Source organism: Gorilla gorilla, chromosome 1 (assembly GCF_029281585.2).
Source record: "Gorilla gorilla gorilla isolate KB3781 chromosome 1, NHGRI_mGorGor1-v2.1_pri, whole genome shotgun sequence".
Classification (NCBI taxonomy): Eukaryota; Metazoa; Chordata; class Mammalia; order Primates; family Hominidae; genus Gorilla; species Gorilla gorilla.
The window spans coordinates 153876183-153888505 of record NC_073224.2 but is presented as its reverse complement, the minus strand read 5'-3'; the positions used below and the strand labels follow the sequence as shown (position 1 = coordinate 153888505).

At 40.8% G+C, this 12323-nt stretch overlaps 1 protein-coding gene across 2 annotated transcripts in view; it reads right to left on the bottom strand.

The window, feature by feature from the left end:
* The window catches only part of COL24A1 (collagen type XXIV alpha 1 chain), a 417618-nt gene that overhangs the window by 363425 nt on the left and 41870 nt on the right, over positions 1-12323 (bottom strand). For both annotated transcript variants that reach the window (XM_063697321.1, XM_019023728.4), the window contains one exon: positions 9766-9819. In XM_063697321.1, coding sequence (XP_063553391.1) covers positions 9766-9819 — 54 coding nt within the window. The remainder of the gene's footprint in view (positions 1-9765; positions 9820-12323) is intronic.

Genomic DNA, 12323 nt, shown 5'->3' with positions numbered 1-12323 from the left:
CCGATTGCGTGGTCAATGTTAGAGTATGTGCCATGTGGTAATGAGAAGAATGTATATTCTGTTGTTTTGGGTGGTGAGTTCTGTAGATCTCTATCAGGCCCATTTGATCCAGTGCTGAGTTCAGGTCCTGAATATCTTTGTTAATTTTCTGCCTCAATGATGTGTCTAATACTGTCAGTGGGGTATGAAAGTATCCCACTATTATTGCATGGGAATCTAAATCTTTTTAAAGGTCTCTAAGAACTTGCTTTATGAATCTGGTTGCTCCTGTGTTGGGATGCGTATATATTTAGAATAGTTAGGTCTTCTTGTTGAATTGAACCTTTTACCATTATATAATGCCCTTCTTTGTCTTTTTTGATATTTGCTGGCTTAAAGTCTGTTTTGTCCAAAATTGGGATTGCAACCCATGCTTTTTTTCTGTTTTCCATTTGCTTGATAGATTTTTCTTTATCTCTTTATTTTGAGCCTATGTGTGTTACTGCATGTAAGATGAATCTCTTAAAGACAGCCTAACATTGAGTTTGGTTCTTTAGCCTGCCACTCCGTTCCTTTTCATTGAGGCATTTAGCCTGTTTACATTCAAGATTAGTATTGATATATGTGGATTTGATACTGTCTTCATGATGTTAGCTGGTTTTTATGCAGACTTGTCTGTGTGGTTGTTTTAAAGTGTCACTGGTCTGTGTATATAAGTGTGCTTTTGTAGTGGCTGGTAATGGCCCTTCCTTTCCATATTTAGTGTTTCCTTCAGGAGCTCTTGTAAGGCAGGTCTGATGGTGATTAACTCCCTCAGCATTTGCTTGTCTGAAAAGGATCTTATTTCTCCTTTGCTTACAAAGCTTAGTTTGGCTGGATACAAAATTCTTGGTTGGAATTTCTTTTCTTTAAGAATGTTGAATATTGGCCCCCAGTCTCTTCTGGCATGTATGGTTTCTGCTGAAAGGTCTGCTGTTAGTCTGATAGGCTTCCCTTTCTGGGTGACCTGACCTTTCTCTCTAGTTGCCTTTAACATTTTTCCTTTCATTTCAACCTTGGAGAATCTGACGATTATGTGTCTTGGGGATGATCTTCTTGTGAGGTATCTTGCCGGGGTTCTCTGTATTTCCTAAATTTGAATTTTGGCCTCTCTAGCTAGGTTAGGGAAGTTCTCATGGATGATATCCTGAAATATGTTTTTCAAGTTGTTTCCATTCTCCCCGTCTCTTTCAGCAACACCAATGAGTCATAGATTTGGTCTCTTTACATAATCCCCTATTTCTCAGGGGTTTTGTTCATTCCTTTTCATTCTTTTTTCTCATCCTTGTCTGACTGTCTTATTTCAGAAAGCCAATCTTCAAGCTCTGAGATCTTTCTTCGGCTTGGTCTGTTTTAACACATGTGATTGTATTATGAAATTCTTATGTGTTTTTTTCAGCTCTATGAGATCAGTTACATTCTTTTCTATACTGGCTATTTTGCCTGTCAGCTCCTGTATCATTTCATTGTGATTCTTAGCTTCCTTGGATTGGGTTTGCGCTTACTGCTGCATCTCAATGATCTTTGTTCCTGTTCATATTCTGAATTCTATTTCTGTCATTTCAGCCATCTCAGCCCAGTTCAGAACCTTGCTGCAGGGCTAATGCAGTCATTTGGAGGAAAGAAGGCACTCTGACTTTTTAAGTTGTCAGAGTTCTTGTACTGGTTCTTTCTCATCTTTGTGGGCTGATGTTACTTCAGTCTTTGAAATTGCTGTCCTTTGAATGGTTTGTTTTTCTTTTATCCTATTTGATGAACTTGAGGGTTTTATTGTGATATAAGGCTGGCTCAGTCACCTGGCCTCATTTCTGGCAGATTTTAAGGGGCCAAGGCTCAACTCACAACTCCTGGACTACATGCTCTAACACTGAGGGACTGATATTGGGCCTTGACTTTGTTCTCTGGCCCTTCAAGGTTAGGATCCCACTGCAATGGGAGGAGCTAAGTTCCTGGACCATTGATCACAGCATTCCAATGGTTAGTGCTAGCCAAAGTGTTTCATAGGGTGGTAGCAGTGAGATCTGTCCTTGTTTGCACATGCCAGCAGCAGCGGCCGAGTGGCAGGATGCTAGCGGGTGCTGAGGGACCAGCCTCCATGCAGGTATTTACAGCAGTGGCAGAGGTAGCATGACTCAGGAAGGTGGGGGTCACATTGGTGGTGGTGTTAGCACATGGACGAGGCACTGGCAGGTGCAGGACTGTGTGTGCCCTCTGTACATGTTCACACAGGTGGAGGTGGCTGCACAGGGTGGGAGAGGGTCCACTGTTATTCGTGCCTAGTTTCACTCCAGTGGCAGTGTTGACACAGGGGTGGGGTGCTGGCAGGAGCAGGGCTGGAAGGCTGTGTACCTATCAGGGCTCCAGCTGCAATGGCGGTATGGCAGAGGGAGGGGAGGTGGAGTGCACACACACCAGCTACAGTGCCATGGCAGGGTTCACATGCAAAACCGGTGGAACAAGGAAGGCAAGATCTGCCTGCACACACATGCGTTAGCAAAGCAATACGGGGAGTGGCCATGGAACCTGGGAATGCTGCAGTGAGGGAAGGAACAGGTCAGCTGTTGCGTGTCCAGAGGGCCGCTCTGCTGGTCAGGCACAGTCCAACAGTGCAGGAGTTATGATGTGGGCCCCCAGGGCCCCAGTCTGGCTGCATCTGTTTGCAGTCCAGCATTGGGTGCCCTGGGAAAGGCCAGCAGATCAAGGAAAGCTCAGATCAGACCAGCCCCATGTGATAGGGAAGACCACCCTGCAGAGTTTACATCTGGGCTAAAGTTCCCCTAGGAGAACAGTCTCCTATGGGAGCAAGTGCAGCCTAGGGGGATTGGCATTCCTGGCCATGCTCCACCACATATACTCCTGTAACAAACCCTTTGGGCTCCACACGGGCTGGAGTGCTGCTCCTACCACTTATCTAAGCCACTCTCCCTGTCAATCAAGTGGCTGTGGTGGTTGAGGGGTCTCCTCCTGCTGGGATTCCAGAGGCCTGTGGTGAAAGCAGGTTGCTCCTTGCCAGTTCAACTCACCTGTTCTCCAGGAGTCGCTGGGGTCCATGAATGAGTTCTGATGTGAAGTAGCCCCTGTGCAGAGTTCCCAGCTTCCTGCCTCTTCAGCCCAGCTTCTGTGTCTTCCCTCCGTCCACTCTCAGTGCCCTTTCTCTACAGATCTGTTAGGAGTGTGCCAGTCATGCCGATCTTCAGTGGCAGCTGTTCCACCTGGCTGTGTCTAGTCAGTCATCTTGCCCAGCTCCCATATCATTTTTTACATTTTCATAATGTTGGACTTACTATTTTTCATGACAATCTGACCCACTACAAAATTCTTATTGTGGGTAAGCATCTATACTTAAGATATTTATTTAATTCATATGGAAGGAAAAATTGTACTTCTAGTTAAGATAAATACACGATGGAGACGTAGGAGAAGACAGTCATAACCAGGGATAGAACACAGCACTAAGATACTACTCTTTGGTGTTCAATACTTAATATATATACTAATATATTAAATATTATTAATGAAACATTTTTACTGTGGGTTATTAAGGCTAGATGTTTTCATTTAACTGGATTAAATTTGAAGGAACTATTGGCCCTGACTAAATTAATATAAGACATGAATGTTTGTAGGAAGGTTTTAGGCTTCCTCCAAGAGGCCTTTTTTTGGAAAAGAACTGTCTTGACCACAGATTGCCTGGACTGGAATCGTAAGCACATGGTAGGCTGAAGATACAGACTCTACGTGCATTCATTACTCATGTTCAAAGATCTACAGCATAATTTTACGTGTTTAATTAATAGCAATGAACATTCCCATCGCGCTGCAAATAAATAGAATACAGTTCATTTAATAGATAAATATGATAAATAATAGACCCAGGTGGCATTTGATAACAAGAAAAAAGCCATTCTCTCTGGCAAACAGGAAATGGAATTTACTTTCTTATTTTTTTTAAGAAGAACATTGTTTCTACCATCAGTCTCCTGATTTCAGCCAATGATTTCAGCTAATGATCCCCATAGTCTTTCTCTATTTTAAATCACGTTAGTTTTACATGCTGAGAAAAATTGCTGCATATCTACTAAATTTGTGTGTGGCACTTTATATTTCTATTGTTTAACAATTTAACAACACAGTCCTCAGGGATTAGGAATCAGTTTCACTCTTCATAGAATTTCTATATTACTATCATTATCCACAGGATAACCTGGAACCTTGGAATATAACCACTTTGTTACTATTACTAAATAAATTCATAAAGTCTTTAAGTTAGGTAACCCCACCACTATCCTGCCTTCTTAAGGTGGTATTTTATAAAAGAATTCCTCATTGTGTTGGGAGAGACAACCTAGTGTAAGAAAAATACTAAGACATTTCCAATTTTGTCTCCCCCTCTACCACTTACAAACAGTGTTACCTTGGTTAAGTGCTTACTGCTCTCAGGTGTTTTCTTCTGTGCAAACCAGAAGGTAATAAAGCCTGCTCTCATAGTACTTATGATTGGGATAAAACTAAAGAGATATCATACATAAAATAAGTGGCAGATATTAGATGAAAGAGGATTATAAAGTATAAAGCTTGAATGTTCTATTAATTCTGATTTTTCTAGAAATGCATGTTAAGTACCTAAGAAAATCGGTTTCACAAAATCAAACACTACAAGCTTTATATGATACATTTGTGACACAATGGTAATTTATTTATTTATTTATTTATTTTTAGACGGAGTCTGCTCCGTCGCCCAGGCTGGAGTGCAGTGGCGCAATCTTGGCTCACTGCAAGCTCCGCCTCCCGGGTTCACGCCATTCTCCTGCCTCAGCCTCCTGAGTAGCTGGGACTACAGGCGCCTGCCACCACGCCCGGCTAATTTTTTTGTATTTTTAGTAGAGACGGGGTTTCACCGTGTTAGCCAGGATGGTCTCCATCTCCTGACCTCGTGATCTACCCGCCTCGGCCTCCCAAAGTGGTAATTTTTAATACTTGTCACAAATCTACTATCTTCCACAAATATATGCAGTTAAATCACGGTCAGTTTTGGCTAGTTTGGACACAGTTATCAAATTCTCAAATTAAATATGAATTAAAGACTATTGTTCAGGTTTATATGACTAAATCCCCAATAGGCCTAAGTTTTTGCAAAATAAATGTAAGTTTTTAAATCCCTCATATGTGGGTTCATAAAATATCTTATTGGTGAATAGTTACAGTCAAAATTAAGTCCATCCTACTAAATATAATGTTAAAGAAGACTCTTGAGATTACATTTTCTTCTCTCCTAGGTCATTTTACCACAGACATATATTAATACTAAACAGTATTTAAAAACACTGTTTTTAATATTTTTAAAATTTATTTTTGATACATATTTTCTGGGTACATGTGATAAATAATTTGATACATTCTTATAATCAAATCAGGGTAATTGGGCTGGATCTCTATTACAATGTGTTTAATCTTGGAACAGAGATAATTTTAGTTTGATACAAAGTTCTTCATTTTCTCAAATATTTGCTTCTAAATATTTATACACATTTTAAGAAGTCAATGAAATAAAATACTTTCCACCATCTCTAGCTTTAACTCTCCTCACCCTATTTTCCGCGTTTTTTCTTTGTATTTGCTTCTATTCTGAAACAGCAACAGTGCTTATTAAGAAAGGACTCTCGGGCTGGTCAAGGTGGCTCACGCCTGTACTCCCAGCACTTTGGGAGGTCAAGGCAGGTGGATCACCTGAGGTCAGGAAGTCGAGACCAGCCTGATGAAAATGGAGAAACCCCATCTCTACTAAAAAAAAAAAAAAAAAAAAAAAAAAAAAAAAAAATTTAAATTAGCCAGGCATGGTGGCACATGCCTGTAACCCCAGCTACTCAGGAGGCTGCAGCAGGAGAATCGCTTGAACCCAGGAGGTGGAGGTTGCAGTGAGCCGAGATCGCACCATTGTACTCCAGTCTGGGCAACAGGAGCAAAATTCCGTCTCAAAAAAAAAAAAAAAGGATTCTCTGAAGGGAGAGTAAATTGGTACTTGCCACTGCAGATTGAGAGTTAAATTACAAGAGCCTAACTGTTCGCTACTGGCTGAAGTATTAGGCTGGTGCAAAAGTAATTGTGGTTTCTGCCTTTTTAATGGGCAAAAACCAGAACCACTTTTGCACCAACCTAGAAGGGGGAGAAGAATAAAAGCCATGTGGAAATTCTGTCTCCCTGGGTCTTGTGGAGAGGAGGCAATTAGCAGGAATATAAACTCACTATAAATTCAGCCCTGTGGAGAAATATAATCTGAGCCCTTACAGCTACTTTAACCTTACTAGACTAATTATAAAGTCCCCAAATGAAGCTCGAAGGGCTATGAAACCACAAACTCAAAAACAAATTCCTAATTTCTTTAGAAGCCATCTATCTTCTTCCCTATCACTTATCCAGACTTGATTTTAAAGAGTCGTTTTTCCTCTCTGAGGCACTTCCATTGAACGCAAAAAAATTTTCAACACAGGTGAGAAATTTTAGGAAATTTAGATTTGAATTATCCTTGTTATATGCTATTATTACCTATTAATAATAATGATACCACTTATGGCATCGTAGCACCATGTTAAGAGCTTTACTCACATTAATGTATTTAGCCATCACTATAGCACTATGAGCAGGTAGCATGATTCTCCCCATTTTACAGAAAAGGAAAGAAGCTTAATGAGCCTAAGCAAGCAATTTGCTTTTAGCCATTCAAAATTGAAAGAATTAAGACTTGAACCCACATCTGTCAGACTCCAAAACTTCTATTCTTAACCCCAATCTATATGATTTCATGTTTACTTCTGAATGCGATCACTGATAAGCAGAGGGGTGAGACCCTCAAAGATTCACGAAGTTACTGGCAACCAAGATCCTAATACTTATCTAATCTGTTCCCCAACCTCTGTCATCACTCATATGCACACTTTTTTCTTTTCTTCTCTTCTTAATGCAATAGACTGAAGGTTTTTCCCTTCAAAATTTATATGTTGAAACCTAATCCTCAGTGTAATGATAGGTGGGGCTCATATAAATGGGATTAGTGCCCTTATAAAAGAGACCCCAGAGACATAGCTAGTTCCTTCCATTGTGTGATGACACATTGAGAAGGCTCTGCCTATGAACCAGAAAGCAAGCCTTCAGTAGATACTAAATCTTCTGGTGCTCTAATCTTGGACTTCCCAGGCTCCAGAACTGTGTGAACTGTGAGAAATAAATTTCTGTTGCTTATAAACTACTCAGTTTATGGTATTTTGTTACAGCAGCCTGAAAAAACTAAGAAAATATATATTGGGAATGGGAATATTTTATTTTATATATTTTAAGGGAATGGGAATATTTTATTTTATATATATTTAATAAAAATATATACACAATGGAAATGGGAATATTTCATTTTAGTGGGAAAGTATGGGAATGGAGATATCATTAAATATTTTATATTTAATGATATCTCCATTCCCATACTTTCAAGGTAATCAACCTGTGTACCTGTATTCTTCCATACGTTTTCCTATGTTCTTACTATTTATCACACTGTTATCTACCATATTGAGAGGTGACAACATGCTAGCAGCCCTCGCTTGCTTTTGGCGCCTCCTTGGCCTCGGCGTCCACTCTGGCCGCGCTTGAGGAGCCCTTCAGCCTGCCGCTGCACTGTGGAAGGCCCTCTCCGTGCTGGCCCAGGAGGGAGCCAGTTCCCTCTGCTTGCGGGGAGGTGTGGAGGGAGAGGCGCAGGCAGGAACTGGGGCTGCGTGCGGCGCTCGTGGGCGAGCGCGAGTTCCGGGTGGGCACAGGCTTGGCAGGTCACCCACTCCGAGCGGCCCCGGGCAGTGAGGGGCTTAGCACCCGGGCCAGCAGCTACAGACGGTGCGCTGGGTCCCGCAGCACTGCTGGCCCACCCGCGCTGCGCTCGAATTCTCACGGGGCCTCAGCCCTGCGGGCAGGGCTCGGGACCACCATGCCCGACCCCCCCCCCACCCAACCCATGGGCTGCCACGTGGCCCAAGCCTCCCCAATGGGGGCTCCACCTCCTGCTCCGTGGTGCCTCGTCCCATCGACTGCCCAAGGGCTGAGGAGTGCCGGCATTTGGAGTGGGACTGGCGGGCAGCTCTGACCATTGCCCCTGCATGACATCCGCTAGGGGAAGCCAGCTGGGCTCCTGAGTACCCTGGGGACCTGGAGAACTTTATGTCTAGCTGAAGGATTGTACATGTGCCAATCAGCACTCTGTGTCTAGCTCTGGGTTTGTGGATGCACCAATCAGCACTCTGTATCTAGCTGGTCTGGTGGGGACTTGAAGAACTTTTATGTCTAGCTAGAGGATTGTAAATGCACCAATCAGCACTCTGTGTCTAGCTCAGGGTTTGTGGATGCACCAATCAGCACTCTGTATCTAGCTAATCTGGCGGGGACTTGGAGAACTTTTATGTCTAGCTACAGGATTGTAAATGCACCAATCAGCACTCTGTGTCTAGCTAAAGATTTGTAAATGCACCAATCAGTGCTCTGTGTCTAGCTAATCTAGTGGGGACTTGGAGAAGTTTTATGTCTAGCTAGAGGATTGCAAATGGACCAATCAGCACTCTGTGTATAGCTCAGGGATTGTAAATGCACCAATCAGCACTCTGTGTCTAGCTCAAGGTTTGTAAACACACGATTCAGCACCCTGTCAAAACAGAGCAATCAGTGCTCTGTAAAACAGACCAATCAGCTCTCTGTAAAATGGACCGATCAGCAGGATGTGGGTGAAGTCAGAAAAGGGAATAAAAGCAGGCTGCCCGAGCCCACAGCGGCAACTGGCTCGGGTCCCCTTCCACACTGTGGAAGCTTTGTTCTTTCACTCTTTGCAATAAATCTTGCTGCTGCTCACTCTTTGGGTCTGCACTGCCTTTATGAGCTGTAACACCGTGAAAGTCTGCAGCTTCGCTCCTGAGGCCAGCGAGACCACGAACCCACCGGGAGGAATGAACAACTCCGGACAGGAGGAACGAACAACTCCAGATGTGCCGCCTTAAGAGCTGTAACACTAACCACGAACGTCTGCAGCTTCACTCCTTAAGCCAGCAAGACCAGGAACCCACCAGAAGGAAGAAACTGCGAACACGTCCGAACATCAGAAGGAACAAACTCTGGACACACCATCTTTAAGAACTGTAACACTCACCGCGAGGGTCCGCGGCTTCATTCTTGAAGTCAGTGAGACCAAGAACCCACCAATTCCGGACACAATATGACTATCATACAACTATGTACGCTCATATGTATAGATTTTCAGGTTAGTTGTTTTCATAAACACTTGTTCATTCTTTAAACATCCTCAGTTTTTTTCAGGTAAAAATAATTAGGGAAGTGTGGAGCAGGTAAATAATATTTTATTTCCTTGGTGTTTATTTACAAATTAAAATGAACTTAATTTAAGGTAAATTACTCAAATCATAATCTTATATTTCAGAGGTTTCCATACATTGCCATCATATTTTTGATAATAATGATTTTGGAATACTAAGCAGGCCTATACCTGATTTTACTACTAAGAATATAAATCCAAGTATGGTGGGCTTTCAGAGGAACCTAGCTCTCTGCCAGGCTAAGACAATCATGTTGAAGAATCATGCTCTGGAGGTGACAGAAATCCTTGATGTATCAAGACTTGCCTTAAATGTTAGGGATCTTCTTTTTAATATCAGGAAAATCAGGTGATACTCATTAGCTTAAGTTGCCTGATTAGTAGTCACTTACCTTTGGACCGGGTAATCCAGGTAAACCAGGATTTCCATGTGGCCCTGGTATGCCCTGCAAGTAATGAAAAAAGTCATCATTCTTGGAACATACTGGAATGGAACAAAGTACAATTGCTTACTTTCCTCTCAACGTGTGTGATCCCTTTCTGCACTTGAGTTTTTGCTTATGTTATTATGTATGCCTTAAAGACCTACTTCCTTTAGCTTATGCCCTATACCTACCCAAATTTTTCTTCAGATCTCAACTCATTTTTAAATCCTAGTCACAAGAACATGAAGCAATATCTCTCCCCTACTAATTTCCATAGAAATTTCTTCATGTAAAATTCATTTACCAATTAATTGTATATTGCCTCGGGACATTTCTTATACTGTTCTAGTCTGTTACTTAAATACTTTATTGCTGTTCTGCCTTATGACATGTTCTATTTAGCCCCAGGATTATAAATTCTTTGAAAAGAGACCTTAAAAATATTACTAGTGTAGCACTTAACACATTGAATGGTTACACTCGATTAATATTTAGCAATTTGATTTTGCATCACTGATAAATTACATAATCTGAATTCAAAAATTGATTTTATTTTCTGAGTACCTACTATGTGCTAGGAACTGTGTTGATGTTTTGTGTTTCTTATTACTAATCCTTATAACAATCCTGCAGGGTTATTATTTTTACTCCCATTTAAAAATCAGGAAACTTAAGCGCATACAACCAGTAAGCAGAGGAACAGATCACCCTCTCCAAGAAAGCCTTCCATGTCTCCAGGTTCCCTATACTTACTTCAATTTTGTACCCTACTTCTGTGCTCTTCAGCCATACCCCCTTCTTAAGACATAACATATAGTTAATAATTATTTGTCTTTTTAATTCTGAATTAATAGAGCAGAATACTTCAGGAAGACAGAGGTGTCAGCAATGCAAATATTGAAAATGCGTCTAGCAAGATGAAAACTAAAGAAAAAAGATTAAATTTTGGCTGGGTGTGGTGGCTTACACCTGTAATTCTAGCACTTTGGGAGGCCAAGGCAGGAGCATCACTTGAGCTCAGGAGTTTGAGACCAGCCAGGGCAACGCAGCAAGACCTCATCACTACCAAAAATCAAAAAACTTTGCCAGGCATAGTGGCCCACATCTGTAGTCCCAGCTAATCAGAAAGCTGAGCTGAGAAGATGGCTTCAGCCCTGGAGATCAAGGCTGCAGTGAGCTATGATACCCATCACTGCACTCCAGCCTGGGTGACAGAGTGAGATCCTGTCTCACAAAAAAAAAAAAAAAAGAAAGAAAGAAAGAAAGAAAAAAAATGGTTTGATGTTATGACTTATGTCATTGGTAACCTTCAAAAAGTACATTTTAATAAAGTAGATGGAAAACATTTATGGGGATTAATGAATAAGTTGCTGATGTAAAAGTAAGGACAATGGAATATAAATTATTATTTCACAAAGCTCAGTAGTGCAAACAACAGTGAGCCAAAACAATAGCTTTAGGAAAAATTAATATCAATGAAAGTTTGGGATTTATAAAAGAGGGATAACTTGTTGGTTGTTGCCAAATAATATAAAATTTAGGGAGAGAAAAAATGTAAAGTTGCAACTTTTAAGTCAGATAAGGTGAAATTAGGAACACAAGTAAAATAATTAGCCTTGAGCAAAACACTCTTTCTTCCTTAAGAGAATGAGAATTGGACAAATAAATGGAAGATAAAAAGTAAATTAGGGAAGATAAAAGTAAAAAAGTAAACTGCCGTATTATGAGAACAGATGGAGATTCTGAACCTGAAGTTCATGCTGTTGAGAGTACAACCTTAGCAGTGGATAGGGAATAGAATTAGTATGAAAATTGGCCCAGTTTCTCAGAAAAATAGGATCCAAATTCTCACAGAGAGGTAGGAGGATGGGAATGGTTCATGGGCTAGAGGAGAACGAGCAAGGTTTAGAACGGGCTGTGGAAGAAATGTGATAGGTCATCAACTACAGAGAATTTTTTTTAATGCAAAACAGCTAGAGCCCAATGAGAATTCATCTTAGGCCTCAAATGGACAAGAGTTTGATGTGACTATGGACAACTTAAAGTAATATTTTAGAGTAATTTTTCTTTATAATCTTTGTATGTTAAATGAAAATCAGAATAAAAATAAAGTGGATTATATAAAAGGTATTTGCATTTGTCATACGATTCTTTTTCTAGGTTATTGAACAATGATGTTTTGTAGTAAAATATCCACACTTTTTTTAGGTTTGAAAGAAACTAATTTTAACATAGCAATAAGTCTTTTGTTGGGCCTGTGTAATGTGAAAAACTAATGCTGATCTTTAATGCAGCTTTTTTCCTCGGGGCAGTTATTTTCTAGTCAATAGCTTCAGAATTTTCCACTATGTAATCCAGGAATGTACTATTTTAAGGCAGCCCACCCCTCTTCATTTCCCCAAACAAATGAATCTCACCTTAGATATTGCGATCACTTTATAAGTAAGAATAATGTTACAAGTAGCACCAGAACAGCCACTAATTTACACATTTGATCATCTTTGTTGGACATGTTCACAGAGAAT